The 15,500-nt window shown below is 46.5% G+C and overlaps 2 protein-coding genes across 2 annotated transcripts in view; one reads left to right on the top strand and one right to left on the bottom strand.

The window, feature by feature from the left end:
- LOC148143391 (uncharacterized) overlaps positions 1-2,592 on the bottom strand; it is a 46,929-nt gene extending 44,337 nt beyond the window's left edge. The window contains exon 1 of the mRNA XM_087974165.1: positions 1,692-2,592. Within this exon, the coding sequence (XP_087830291.1) occupies positions 1,692-2,287 (596 nt within the window). The 5' untranslated portion in view covers positions 2,288-2,592. The remainder of the gene's footprint in view (positions 1-1,691) is intronic.
- Positions 1-15,500, top strand: part of LOC148143388 (uncharacterized) — a gene marked incomplete at its 5' end in the record, with an annotated part of 330,397 nt that overhangs the window by 184,745 nt on the left and 130,152 nt on the right. Inside the window, one exon of the mRNA XM_087975187.1 lies at positions 5,338-5,353. Within this exon, the coding sequence (XP_087831313.1) occupies positions 5,338-5,353 (16 nt within the window). The remainder of the gene's footprint in view (positions 1-5,337; positions 5,354-15,500) is intronic.

The following is a 15,500-nucleotide window of genomic DNA, read 5'->3' as shown; positions in this document are numbered from 1 at the left end:
GGGTGGACAGGTCAGAAGTCACACAACACCAGGTGAGAATCCCAATAGATTGATTTGAACTCATGAGCTTTCGAAGCACTGTTCCTTCATCAGGTGAAGTGATGAAGGAGCAGCACTGATGAAGGAACAATGCTCCCAAAGCTTGGGATTTCAAATAAACCTGTTGGACTGTAACCTGGTGTTGTGTGACTTCTGACTTCAACTTCTTCAAACGCGCATTCATGTTGAACTTGATGGGATACTTTATCCAACTCGGCATAGTTAAATCATATCGCTTGGAGGGGTTCATTTGAAACCTTCCAGGAGGTGAATTCAACAAGATTGAATTATTCAAAGTTACTCAATTCTAAACTTACATCAGGACCAGTAGTCATAGAGAGGTACTGCGTGGAAACAGATCCTTCAGTCCAACTCGTCCACGCTGACCAGATATTCTAAATTAATCTAGTCCCATTTGCCAGCACTTGGCCCAAATCCCTCTAACCCTTTCTATTCATGTCCCCAAACAAATGTCTTTTAAATTCTGTAATTCTACCAGCCTCCTCCACTTCCTCTGGCAGCTTATTCCATACACGCACCACAATCTGCATGAAAAGTTTTCCCTTTAGGTCCCTTTTAAATCCTTCCCCTCTCACTCTAAACCTATGCCCTCTAGTTCTAACAACATCCTGATAAATCATTTCTGATGGAGATGTCAACGTTTCGGGTAGAACCCTTCTTCAGTCCTGAGGGATAATACCTGAAATGCTGCCTGCCTTATTGTGCCCAGCCTCCTGTTTGTCTATTTTAGATTCCAGCATCTGCAGTTTTTTACTTTGTCTCAATAAATGGTGGAGCAGATTCGATGGGTCAAAATATCCTAACTTCTGCTCCAATGGTCTTGTGGTCGTAGGTTTGTGCAGGTCTTGGGCTCAATGAGCAGCAGCGCCCACTGGAAGCAAGGTTCATAGAAACATAGAGCCACTACAGTGTGGAAATGGGCCCTTCAGCCCAACAAGTTCAGAGCGACCCTTTGATGAGTAACTCACCCAGACACATTTTCCTACCCTATCACTCTGCACTTACCCCTAACTATTGCACCACACCTACACATTCTTGAACACTATGGGACTATTTAGCTTGGCCAATTCGCCCAAACATGCGCACGTTTGGACTTTGGGAAGACACTGCAACACGCAGAGGAAACCCACGCAGACACAGGGGGGAATTACATGCAAACGCCACACTGACAGTCACCCTGAGGATGGAATTAAATCTGGGTCCCTGGCGCTATGAGGCAGCAGTGCTAACCACTGAGCTACCACCCCCCCTTCCCCCCCACTCCCCCAGTAGAAAATAAAAAAGCCTACCAACTCTCCCACTACCCCCACTGTCAGAAAGGGCAGGAGGTTCAGTCCTGGGGGTGACCCTCAGCAGCGTTACCGGCAGAATCTGATTGTTAGGAGCATTGATGCCTCCGCTGGTGCTTGTTCAAGCTGCAGGACATTGTGAACCTCTGCCCACACTTGGGGCAGGCAAATGGCCTCTCCCCAGTGTGGACCCGCTGGTGCGTCAGTAGAGTGGAGGAGACAGCAAAGCCCTTCCCGCACTCGAGGCAGGTGAATGGCCTCTCCCCAGTGTGGACCCACTGGTGTGTCAGCAGGTGGGAGGCCTGGGTAAAGCCCTTCCCGCACACAGAGCAGCTGAAGGGCCTTTCCCCAGTGTGGACCCGCTGGTGCTTCAGCAGGTCGGAAGAGCGTGTAAAGCACTTCCCGCAGACAGAGCAGGTGAATGGCCTCTCGCCGGTGTGGACCCGCCGGTGGGCCAGCAGGTCAGAGGAATCGCTGAAGGCCTTCCCACATTTGGGGCAGGGGAAGGGCTTCTCACCGGTGTGGACCCGCTGGTGAATCACGAGGTGGGAGGAGCGAGTGAACACCTTCCCACAATCGGGGCAGCGGAAGGGCCTCTCCCCTGTGTGCACCCGCTGGTGCCTCATCAGGGCGGAGGAATCGCTGAAGGCCTTCCCACACTTGAGGCAGCTGAATGGCTTCTCCCCTGTGTGAACCCGCAAGTGTCTCAGCCGGGCGGAGGAATCGCTGAAGCTCTTCCTGCACTCAGGGCAGCTGAAGGGCCTCTCCCCTGTGTGCACCCGCCGATGCCTCAGCAGGGCGGAGGAATCACTGAAGGTCTTCCCGCACTCAGGACAGGAGAATGGCTTCTCCCTGGTGTGACTGCGCCGATGTGTCTCCAGGGCAGATGGGACACGGAAGCCTTTCCCGCAGTCGCCACACTTCCATGGTTTCTCCATGGCCGAAGCTACAGTTGCACACAAACGCGTGTATGTCCCCTCCCTGCCTTGAATTCCTTTTTCCAGGCCAGATAACTGTTTCAGGCTCCACACACAGTGCGTTGCTGCAACAGTAGGGTCTCTCTTCCAGTCCCAATGATGCTGAAAACGTACTGAAACAGGAATCAATTGGATCACAGTTGAAAATTGTTGCAGTCCTGATGGATTGAGTGACTCACAAATGTTGGAGAATCAGAGTCGAAAACTGCAGGTCAGGCAGCATCTGAGGAGCAGGAGAGTCAATGGCTCAGGAATAAGCCTTTCATCTGTTGATTTTGAAACTTCATCTTCAGATCAAATACTCTGAAAAGAGATTACAAAAGTCATCACTGTCAGTCCAGGGTAGAAATTCAGAACAAGCAATTCTACTTTCTGCAGAACATTCTTTTCTTTTGTTATTCCACAAAACTGAAAGCACCATCCTTCTCTCTCTCTCTCCCCCTCTGTTCTCACTCCATTCTAATTCTCCTGAAAGTGCTGATTCAGGATCTGACAGGGACATACGAACAAAACAGTCACAACTGACACCTCTCTGAATTTTGGATACCTCCACCTGAAAATTAATAAAATTCCACGACATTGGGATACTGTTGAGAGTGAGCAGGTCTGATTTTTGGAAGTAAAAATATAGTGTGTAAATTCAGGATGAACCTGCAATGCAACTTCTTGGCAATCAATCAGACACAAAATGGTTAACGTGCCCCCACAGGGGTGGGGGAGTTTTAGAATGAGACATCAAGGCTATGACACCAGAGAGAAATTGAACAGACTGGCGTGGCAAACCAGAGTCATCTAGATATATAGCACAGAAACAGGTCCTTTGGTCCACTGGTCTATGCTGACCAGATATCCTCGCTGAATCTGGTCTCATTTGCCAGCATTTGGCCCATATCCCTCTAAACCCTTCCTATTCATAAACCGATCCAGATGCCTTTTAAATGTGTCATAATTATACCAGCATCTACTACTTCCTCTGGCAGCTCTTTCCTTACACGCGCCATCTTCTGCATGAATTGCCCCTCAGGTTCCTTTTAAATTCCTCGCCCCCTCCCCGGGCCACCTCACCCTTAACCTATTACTCTACAGTTCTACACTCCCAGAGAAAAGACCTAGTCTATTTACCCTATCCATCCCTCTCTTGATTTTATAAACAATGGAAGCATCAACAGCTCAGGGCGGGGATGGGGAGGGGGGGGGGGGGGGGGGGGGGGGAAGGAAGCTGAATGTGCTAGAGCCAACGCGGAAGAATTGATTTTATTTGTGGGAATCAAGTGCATTTTAAAAATAAACAAGATATCTATCCCTCCCCTTTCCCAATCTCCCAATGCTGTCCTGAACACAGAGTGAGATAATTGGGAGCAGGAGTTGGCCATTTGAGCCTGCACCAACATTGAACACATCATAACTGAATATGAATATACCTACAGCCAGGTGGATAGATTGGGTTTTCTTTCACTGGAGCAGAGGAGATTGAGAGGTGACCTTATAGAGGATTATAATATCATGAAGGGTACAGATGAGGTGAAAGGCAGGTGTCCTTTCCCTCGGGTGGGGCTTTCAAAATTAGGGAGCAAATTTTGAAGAGGAGAGGAGAAAGATTTTAAAAAGACATGAAGAGCTCCATTTCTTTCTCACAGAAAGTGGTTTGTGTGTGGAATGGGTGTCCAGAGGAAGTAGTGGATGCATGTACTGTGACAATGTTTAAAAGACATTTGGAAAAGTACATGAATAGGAAAGGTTCAGAGGTATATGGGCCAATCACTGGCAGATGGGACTAGTTGGGTTTGAGTCAGCACAGACGAGTTGGAGCGAAGGGTCTGTTTCTGTGCTGTATGACCCTGTAGCTGTTCTGTACTGGTCTTAAAACCATTTTCTTGGAAATCCAAGATGGCGGTGGTTTGAGTGGTCTGTTGTGCTGGGCTCTGTGCCATACACCCGGAAAGGTGGACTTTTACCCCTCCCCCCACCTCATTAACCATCCGTAGGAGAAAACAATTGCTAATATAAACTTACTGAACGTCTGGAGCTGCTATAATTGTGGTTTGACAGCTTTAGGACCAGAATTAAAGCAAATGAAGGAAAGGGGCCAACAGGGGTGCAGCAGGTAGGGCACTCCCCTACTGCATCGGGGGCGCCTGGAGCCATTGCTCAAACTCCCAGGGCAGTCCCTTTGGGTTTAATGGGACAGCAGCAGTTACTCTCGGAGTTTGCCAAACTCTGAGATAAGATTGAAGCAGCGGTGGAACCACTATCTGCCACGCTGGAAAAGCATGGAGCAGGTAATTCAAATGTTGGACCAAAGAGAATAGGCAGCGGAGGAGAGGACCGTGGCATTGGAGACCGTGGCGGAGGTCTCAGGAGGAAGGATCCAAACGCTGGAAGACCAGGTTTGGGTCCTTCAGGAGCAAGTGGACGTCCTGGAAAACTAAAGTAGAAGAAAAATCTTACAGCTCGTGGGTCTTCCGGAATGCGACGAAGGCGAAGACCTGATTGGATTCCTGGGGCTGGAGTTGGAGTCGGGCCTGTTGAGTGCGGAGCGGGCCCACTGGATCGAAATGCGCAGGTCCGGGTCGGACCCGCAGCCCCGCGTGGTCCTAGTGCGCCTCCTGCATTCATAAGAAAAACAGTTAGTGATTGAAACAGCAAGAAGACTGGGAAGAGATCCAAAGGCTTTAATGCACAAAGGCTCAAGAATAATATATTTTCAGGACTTCTCAGGAGCCTGGATTAAGAAAAGGGCATTTGATGAAGTTAAGAGAAAATTAAGGGATCTGAACATACAATATTCCTTGAGGTCCCTGACCGTATTCCGTTTCTCTCATGGAGGGACGGTATATAATTTTGATTCAGCAGAAAAGGCAAAGGACTTTGCGAATTCTCTGAATTAAAGAAATCGAGTCGGGGTGAAGGCGGGAGGGACATCATTACAGACAATGCTACTTTTTTGCCCCTTTTTTTTGTGGTTATCGGCTTTATACGTACTGCCTTGACAAAAAAATAGAATTATTTAGTATATCGGTCAGTTACGTATTGTGTGGGGCCTTTTCTTTGACTGCTGTCCTTTTGTTTTTGGATTGGGGATGGCTATACCTGTGCTTAAGATGTATGGAGAAGGGGTGTGGGGAGATGGGTAACCATTGTTAACTCTCAGAATGTAAATGGTGGCAATGGTGGGGTTTGGGGAGGGGGGTAAGAGATCTCTACATAATTGGGGGTTATTTGAGCGTTTGCTTAAGTTATATGTGGTGGTTAGATTTTTATTTATCGTAGTTTTTAATAGGAGCAGTTTTTAGACTTTATAGAGTTAATGTCTTTGTTGCTCACTGCACCTCAGATAAGCTTCCTCCTCGTGGGAAACCACGGGCTGCCCTGAATGGCCATGGCTACTGATTCGTTCAAGTGCTACACCTGGAATGTAAAAGGGAGCCATTCCCCCGTTAAAAAGAAAGAAGGTACTGTCAAGCCTCAGGAAGGAAAAGGTGGACATCGCCCTGCTGCAGGGGACACATTTAACTGATAAGGATCATCTGAAAATGCAGCAAGGAGGTTATGATAGGATATTCTTCTCCTACTTGAGCTCCAAGTGTAGAGGAGTGGCTATACTGGTAAGAAGGAACCTCCCTTTGCAGATAATTGAGCAAATTAAGGACAAACATGGACTGTCCGTCATTCTTAAAGCTCGAATACATGGAGAAGAGTATGGCGTCCTGAATGTGTATTGTCCCCCCGGTGCACCCTCTTAAATTTCTAATTGATGCAGTTGCTAAATTAATGAGTCTTGGGGTTCGCCGCATGGTCATTGGAGGGGATTTTAATCGCCTAATAGATCCCGAGGGAGACAGGGTGCCAAGGGGCCAGACAGGTACACCCGCGCAACCTAAGCAGTTGGTGGGCATGTGCGAGGAGTTGGGATTAGTGGATGTGTGGAGGCATCTCCACCCTAATGGAAGAGACTTTACTTTCTCTTCCAACCCACACAAGTACCACATGGGAACTGACACTTTTTAATGCCATTGGATTGCTTGGACAGAACATTGGCTTGTGAAATTGGCAATATAGCTGTCTCGGACCATGTGCCAGTGTATTTAGATGGTAAAATCAAGAGTGGTGGAATGGATGCACAGCACTGGTGCATGGACCCATTCCTGTTAAGGGATAGCAAATTTGTTGAGTACATCACAAGAGTTCAGAGCCTTCTGGGATATCAACTCGGGTACGGCCAGTAATCCGGAAATACTGTAGGAGGCCACTAAGGCATATTTATGAGGCCTGATTATTTTTTATTCAACGACTAGAAGGACGCAGAGGAAGGAGCAACAACAGATGTTGGAGACCCAGCTGCAGATAGCTGAGGAAGTGTATTATAATAGGCCTTCACTGGTCAAGCTGCAGCTCTCCGGGCTGCTCCCAATTCATTGCACACACTGGGAAAAAAAAGGTCTGCTTTGCTCAACAAAGATTGTTTGAATTTGGAGATAAGCCATGTAGATATCTGGCAAGAAAGAAAAATGCTTCCCAATCTATTATGTCTGTTAGATAGAAGGTTGGCACAGTTACCCGTGAGTTAATGAAGATTAATGTTAGATTTAGGGAATACTTTGCAGAGTTATATCAGTCAGAGGGAGATGAACACAGTGCAGCGAGAATGCAGGCCTTTTTTGAGATCCTGCATCTCCCTAGTATAAACGCGGAACAGGTTTCCTGTTGAATGGGCCTATGACGATACAGGAGGTGCAGGAAGCAATAAAGCATCTCCAAGGTGGCAAAGCACTGGGGTCAGATGGATTCCCAAGTGAATTCTATAAGGAATTCATAAATGCGTTGGTGGAGCCACCTCTGAGGATGTATAGCTATTCATATGCACAGGATTATCTTCCACCCTCTCTTAGGGAGGCTAATATCTCCCTCATTTTAAAGAAGGAGAAAGAGCCCAAAGAATGTGCTTCATACAGACCCATTTCACTGTTGAATGTAGATTTTAAAATTCTACCCAAGACGCTGGCCCTGAGGTTGGAAAAGGTGTTGTTCTGTATTGTGAAAGAAGATTAGATGGGTTTTGTTAAGGGCCGTAGCTCCTCCAACAATATCAGGAGGGTACTGAACATGGTGCAGGTATGCCAGCAAAGGTTGATCCTGGGTTCAGTGGCCTCCCTAGATGCAGAAAAGGCATTTGACCAGATAGAATGGCTATACCTGTTTGGGGTCCTCAAGCGCTTTGGTCTGGGGACAACCTTTGCTTGATGGGTAGTGGTGTTGTATAATGATCCAAAGGCAGCAGTCATCACAAACGGCAATAAGTCAGATAACTTTAAACCTGGGAGAGGTAGTCGACAGGGGTGTCCTCTTTCACCGCTGCTATTTACCTTGGCAATTGAGCCATTAGCTGAGGCTATCAGGAGGGACCCTGAAATAGTGGCGCCAGGAGTGGGAATGGGGGAACATAAGATTACCCTATATGCTGATGATGTCCTTTTGTTCTTGGCCAATCTGGAGGAGTCCGTTCCTCGATTGATTCAAACAATTAATTTATTTGGCTGTTTTTCGGGCTGCAAGATCAAATTTACAAAATCAGAAGCTATGCCGATGGGGGAGGGGAAGAATTAGTGGAGGTGCCTGATCTGAAGGAGGGAATGCAGTTCCTGTTTAGATCGTCAAAAGGGTTTTTGTATTTGGGAATTTTTATTACTCCTGCCTTCCACCAGCTGTATAAAGCTAACTATGTACAATTACTGGAGAGGATAAAGCAGGATTTACAGCGATGGGACGGATTACCGTTATCATGGTTAGGCCGAATAGCTCTGATTAAAATGAATGTTCTTCCTCGCCTGTTGTACCCCATGAGAATGGTCCTGTTGTTGCTACCCAGATGAGTCTTACTGAGGCTCAATGGTTGGCTCGGTTCTTTTATTTGGTGTCGCAGCCGCCCCCTAATTAAGTTTACCAAATTGCAGCTCTCATAGGGTGAGGAGGAGTGGACCTTTTGGACTTGAAGAGATATCAAATAAGCGCTTTCTTAGCATATGTGTGTGACTGGGCACGAGGGGACTCGGGTCGATTTTGCTTGACATTGATGCATTGCAGTCGAGATGTCCCCTAGTTAATCTATTATTCATTGTCTAATAGGGACCTTTTCCGATACTTTCAGCCAAGGGATTATATACAGAGGAATACCATGCTCCTGGCTCAGCATTACAGGTCAAATGTGGAATAAAGAGTACTCTGGTGTACAGGTGCTCTTTCAGTTAGTAGGTTGTATCATTTACAGAAGGGACGTACCTTAAGGGATGTGGAGGGACTCTCTAGGATGTGGAATCGGGAGCTAGGATAGGATATTTCATTAGAAGTATGGCAAGATATATGGGAAAATGTAAGGAAAATTTCAATATGTAACAAAGCACAGGGCATGCAATTGAAGATTTTACACAGGGCTTATGTTGTGCCAGAGAGGCTAGCTCAGTTCAAGAGAGGAGCATCACCAGGGTGTCCCAAATGTAAAATTAGTATAGGCACTCACACACTGCTATTGGTCATGTTGTAAGATCCAGAGATACTGGAGTGCTATAGTAAGGGAACTGAAGGACATCCTGGGGGATTAAAGTTAAAATGAATCCGGTATTTCTTCTTCTGGGGTTGCCAAATTTGCCTTCTCTCGGAGAACACAGGAACAGACTGTAACATTCTTAAGCACTGTGCAAGGAAGAACATTTTAATGAATTGGATGTTGGAAAAACCCCCAGGGCTTATGGGGTGGCATATGCTGGTGATGGAGCATCCCCCCCAAGATGACCTCACAAATATGGTGCACCACAAAACAGTAGTTTTACAAGATGTGGCAGCCCTTTCTAAATTTTATTGATCTAGACTGATCAGCAGTATTAATTAGAGCCGTGATATAGCTGTGGGAATCAGTCTGGGCGCTCATGGGGCCCTGGGAGGGCAAGGCTGGGTGAAAAGAATACGGGTTTAATAACTGGTGCTCCCATGGATGGGAGCCTTAATGGAGGTGTGGTGAGTGAAATAGAATAAAGAATTGTGATAGAATTCAAATTAACTTAAATTATGTTTAATTTTATTTTTATTCAATTTGATTGTAGTTTAGTTTAAGCTAAGTTTGTTCTAGTAGAATAATAGGTAGCTCATTATTAATAGTATCATAATATGACATTGTTGTACTGCTATTTTTCTGTACTTTGGTACTGTTCTTTTTTGTATATAGAGGTGTTGTGAGAGATTTGAAAAAGTTTCTAATCAAAATATTATTATTTTTTTTAATTTCTTGCCTTCTTCCATAACTATTTTTGACATTCAAAAGTCAGATGAACTCAGCTTTGAATATATTCAATATCTCCCTAACTACAGAAAGGCATCCCCACATTGAACTCAATTCCTCTTGCTAATATACCACTTGCCTTGCTGATTGCTTGCTACACCTATGTGACAACTGGCATTGACTGGAGTAGAAAGCCTGAGCAGAAGGTAGCTGAGGCACGTTTGTACATCCACACATCATTCCTGATGAAGTGCTTTTGCCCAAAACGTTAACTGTTCTGCACCTCGGATGCTGTCTGACCAGCTGTGCTTTTCCAGCGCCACAATTTTCGACTCTGATTTCCCGTATCTGCAGTCCTCACTTACTCCACATCCCAATATATCACCATTTAAACAATGTACCTCCTTTCTGTTTTTATTTCATAGGAAAGGCTATAATTTCACACTGCGTTACTACATTTACTATGTGTTTGCCAATTAAGACACATACCTGAACCAATTTTGCTGCAAGTCAAGAACTGAACACCAGAGTGAAAAAATAAAATGGAAAAGGGGGTGAGAAGAGTGTGTTGTACTCACAGATGTTGGACAGAGGAAAGAAGTTGCAGTCTGGGATGAAGTTCAATCTTCATTCATAGAGAGAGGAGCAGCAACACCTTCACAAGCGCATGGTCCAACTTCCGCATTCAGACAATAGGGGGGAGGCTCTCAATGGCAGGAGGACCACACTCCTTCCGGTCCGTCAGGGCTTCCCATTGGTCGATCAAGAATGTTGCGTGCCGTTTCCGCTGACAGCAAAGAGCATGCGCAGTATTTTGCTGACACCAGCGTACATGCGCAATGCTTCCTGACATCGAGAAGCATGCGCAGTATGCCCAGTGGAGATGCTGGTCCAACTGCCGATCGGAGAGAAAAAAAGGCTGGAGCCAGACTTGTTTGTTTTCCTGGGGCTCAACAGTTTATTCCTTTTGCATTTTGTCTGGCTGCTCAATTTTTGAATGTCGTTTCCCCAGGGTAGAGGAAAGCCAAAACTGGAGGGGCATAGGTTTAGGGTGAGAGGGGAAAGGACCGAACTGGTAACATTTTCATGCAGAGCGTGGTATATGTATGGAATGAGCTGCCAGAGACAGTGGTCGAGGCTGGAACAATTACAACATTTAAAAGGCATCTGGATGGGTATATGAATAGGAAGGGTTGAGAGAGATATGGGCCAAATGGTGGCAAATGGATCACCAGATTAATTTAGAATATGTGGTTGGCATGCACCGAAAGGCTTGTTTCCCTGCTCTGCAACTCTATGACTCTATTTCTAATTAATCTGAACCAACTTCACAAGACGAGGAATTGGCCATTCCATCCTGACAGCCTGTCCTCAACTGTGGCCTAATTGCACAGATTTCAATGCAAGTTTCAGAAAAATGCAGCTTTTTAAAACAATAATTGAATTTGCTTTCAACCTTTACTGATGCTTTTGAATATATCATTTTAGCGATTCTCAATGTAAAAGATCAGCCATTTCTCACACCACACCCTCCCACCTCCCAGGTGGAGTCATCACCATCCACGCTCTCTCTATCCTTAGAAGGGCTGATACAGTGATCGAAGAGGGCTCGAGGCACAAGAAAGGATGAGGATGGGGGTGCAGGTAGAGAAATTGGACGGGAAACAGAGGCTGGGGGAAGAGAGAGAGAGAAATGGACCCGGGGCAGAGCATTGGAGTTAGAGAAACACTGGGGGTGCACAGGGTGGGGGCAGAGCGTTTGACAGAGAGAGAGAGAGAATGGGGGTGCAGAGTGTGGGGAGAGAGAATGGACGTGGGTCAGTGGGTGGGGAGAGAGATTGGAAGGGGGCAGAGGGTGGGGGAGAAAGAGAGCAACAATGAATGTTAGGAGAGGGTGGGGGGAGAGAGCGGGAATGGATGGAGAGCAGAGGGTGGGGCAAGAGAGAGAATGGAGGGGAGCAGGGAGTGGGAGGAGAGAGAGAATGAGTGTGGGGAGAGGGATTGGATGGAGGAAGGCAGAGGGTGGACGAGAGACTGGACTAGACAGGGGGAAGAGGGTATGGAGATAGAATGGATGGAGAGGATGGCATGTGTGTGAGAGGGGGGAAGCTAGGGATAGCGAGAGAGAATAGACAGGGGGCGCTGTGGGCATGATTGGGTCTTGATTGAATGGGGAGTTGATGAATGCGTCCCACCCACTCCCAGCATCCCCTTCTTTGTACATGTGCAGTGCAGATTATTGTGAATGACGCGAGAGAGAATCTGGAGCGTGAGCGCAATTCCCCTCAGCTCCTGGCATCAGCAAACCACTGCCTTTCTGTTTTAAAAACTAAATAAAGATGTGGGCAATATACTGGGAACGGCAAGAAGTGACTAAGAAACTGAACCGAGAGTCAGCACTTTCCGGTGAGGGGAGCTGGGCAAAAACAGGAGGATGGAAGGATGAATTCGAGTTGGAATCCATTGAAAGGTGGAGGAAATGGGAGACAGAGATTTCGGGTAGGAGATAGGGAAGGCTGTTCGGTACAAGCTAGAATTCTCTTATCCTATTTCCTGCCCTGCACTGACAGCAATGATCTGTTTTCGCAAGGTATTAGCAGAGGAGGATTTGCTGTTCAGGCGTGCACAAGACATTTACTCAGGGCCTGAATATCAGCAGCTTTTGAATCCAGGAGGGGAAATTATTTCGAACATCAACGTGACTTGAGAAGCCCCGTGATTACACGCAGCCTGCGTGGGAGTGTTCCAGGGTTCTGACTGTGCAGAGAACTTTAACTCTGTGGCGAAATGTGGACTAGTGTTCTCGCTGTAGACGAGCCCTTCTTTGGATTGGTGAAGCTGCTGAGACGCAATGACCCCTGCACCGTGGAAACTCTGTGGAAGCAAATTAAATTCCCCAAACGGCTGGAGTGTCACCAGGACTGGCATGAAGCCAATCGATTCCTTCAATCCTGGAATGAAGTCAATCGATTCCTTCAATCCTGGAATGAAGTCAGTCGATTCCTTCAATCCAAGACTGTGGGCGGCGCGGCAGCAGCTCAGTGGTTAGCACCGCTGCCTCACAGTGCCAGGGACTTGAGTTCGATCCCACCCTCACGGTGATTGTGTAGAGTTTGCACTTTTCTACCTTCCCATCTCTGGGTGTTCTGGTTTCCTCCCAAGGCCCCAAGATGTGCAGCTTAGAGTGGATTGGGCGTTCTAAATTCAGGGATTAGCTGTGGAGGTTATTGGGTGGGATGCTCGAACAGGGGTCAGTGTGGATTGTTGGGCCAAAGGGCCTGTTTCCACAGTGTAGGGGGTTTGATGATTCCCCCATCCTGTCTGCAGCCTGGCTTCCAGTTGCATCTCATTGAGCCGAAGGTCCTCCAGCATGTGTTTTCCCTAGTTTCCAGCAGCCAGAACCTCCCACCTTCTGCAAATCGAAAGACAAATCCCACCCTGCCCTCTCCAATGTGTGCTATGTAACTGCTTATTCAGTTTTAGTGGCCCAGCAGAGGCTGGAAGCCAACTTCAGAACACATGAGGATGGCCTCAACCAGGATCTTGGGTTCATGTCACATGACAGGTAACCGCACTTCACTGTCACGCTCTCACACCCACTCAAAGCGTACACTCTCACACACGCTCACATTCACACAGATCACTGTCTCAGACACGCACACATATACACCCTCTCACAGGCTGATACTCTATCACTCACACACTTTATCAAGCTCGCACACACACACACACACACACACATACTCTCATGCATGCACACTTACATATAAGGCTTTTGTGTGATTTTGAATTTGCAGAATTATATTTGCAGATACATTGTGCGCTTTTTGAGCAAAATACAATCTGCAGGCAGTCAATCCATGTGAGATTTTATAAATTCCTACTTTGGAAATAGAACCAGTCTCACTCAAGATTGGGATACAGACCTTAAGTTGTCCCGAGAATGTGTCTTCAAACAAGTTCTGGGATTTACATATTAATGAACCAAAACCTGCAACCCATTCTAAAAGATGAAAGACTTCACAACAATCTAAGTTTGTTCTATATCATTTCTGTTGCATGAAACTGCGATCTTTTGCTATAAATTCTCCTATGATCCTGCGCCACAAACACCTGATGAAGGAGCAGTGTTCCGAAAGTTAGTGCTTCCAAATAAACATGTTGGACTATAACCTGGTGTTGTATGATTTTTAACTTTGTTTCTCATGAATACATCCCACACCTGCCGGTGCTGCCAGTAAACGTTACAATGTCGATGAAATGATGCAATACCTGCAGAGATGAAAAATTTACAATTTCTAACGATATTAGCTACTCATTCACTGCTCATTCTGATACATGACATTGGAAACTTAGTGCAAGAGGTTGAAAGGAATGAGCAGTTTTAACACAAAAACCTATTGGATCTCATAGCTTTCATTAACAGTCTGAGACTGGGGTTAAGTTCAAGTAACCTTTATTGCCACCCAACTTTGTTACAGCTTCAGATCTCCCCAGCAAAAAAAAGTGTATGAAAAGAAGCTTTTTTTTTAAACATCTCAAAGCTCACACACTCCTCCCAACTCCACTTCCTTTACTGTTGGTCAGCGCTGAGTTGTCCCTTTATAATTGGATCCTTGGTACAGCCTGAAACTAAAGGAAGTATTGCCTCACTCAGCAATTTCAACCCACACACTGTATTCATTGAAGTTACTCCCACTCATTTGCCATGGGGAGGGGCAGTCAAGAGTCAACCATGCTGCTGTGGGTCTGGAGTCAGGTGTCGGTCAGACCGGATAAAGGATGCAGTTGAGATGACTGAGTGAATCCTTTCCCACAATGGCAGTTTCCTTTCCTAAAAGGGACATGAGTGAATTAGATGGCAGTTTCTCCCCCCAAAAATGGTTTCATTATTAGATTCAGAACTCCAAATTTCTGACCGAATTCCAATCCCACAATCTGCCTCGGCGGGATTCAAACCCCGGGAATCCCCGGAACTGGGTTGATAGTCCAGTCGATAATGGCACTCGGCCGTCGCTCCTTCAATCCCCCTGCAATGGCACATGAACTCAATAGACAATAGGTGCAGGAGTAGGCCACTCTGCCCTTCGAGCCTGCACCACCATTCGTTATGATCATGGCTGATCGTCCTCAATCAGTATCCTGTTCCTGCCTTATCTCCTTAACCCTTGATTCCACTATCCTTGAGAGCGCTATCCAACTCTTTCTTAAACAAATCCAGAGACTGGGCCTCCACTGCCTTCTGGGGCAGAGCATTCCACACACCTACCACTCTCTGGGTGAAGAAGTTTCTCCTCATCTCTGTCCTAAATGGCCTACCCCTTATTTTTAAGCTGTGTCCTCTGGTTCGGGACTCACCCATCAGCGGAAACATGTTTCCTGCCTCCAGAGTGTCCAATCCTTTAATAATCTTATACGTCTCAATCAGATCCCCTCTCAGTCTTCTAAACTCAAGGATATACAAGCACAGTCGCTCCAATCTTTCAACATAAGATAGTCCTGCCATTCAAGGAATTGACCATGTGGACCTACGCTGCACTCCCTCAATAGGCAGAATATCTTTCCTCAAATTTGGAGACCAGAACTGCACACAATATTCCAGGTGCGGTCTCACCAGGGTCCTGTACAGCTGCAGAAGAAACTCTTTGCTTCTATACTCAATCCCTCTTGTTATGAAGGTCAGCATGCTATTAGCTTTCTTCACAACCTGCTGTACCTGCATGCTTGCCTTCATTGACTGGTGTACAAGAACACCCAGATTTCTTTATACTACCCCTTTACCTAACTTGACTCCATTTAGGTAGTAATCTGCCTTCCTGTTCTTGCCACCAAAGTGGATAACCATACATTAAACTGCATCTGCCATGCATCTGTCCACTCACCTAACCTGTCCAGGTCACCCTG

This window comes from Chiloscyllium plagiosum, unplaced genomic scaffold (genome assembly GCF_037043375.1).
Source record: "Chiloscyllium plagiosum isolate Xiang-an unplaced genomic scaffold, Cpla_swu_hap1 HiC_scaffold_27, whole genome shotgun sequence".
NCBI classification, from domain to species: Eukaryota; Metazoa; Chordata; class Chondrichthyes; order Orectolobiformes; family Hemiscylliidae; genus Chiloscyllium; species Chiloscyllium plagiosum.
Note: the sequence above shows the minus strand (reverse complement) of the source record. Positions and strands in the feature narration are given on the sequence as shown.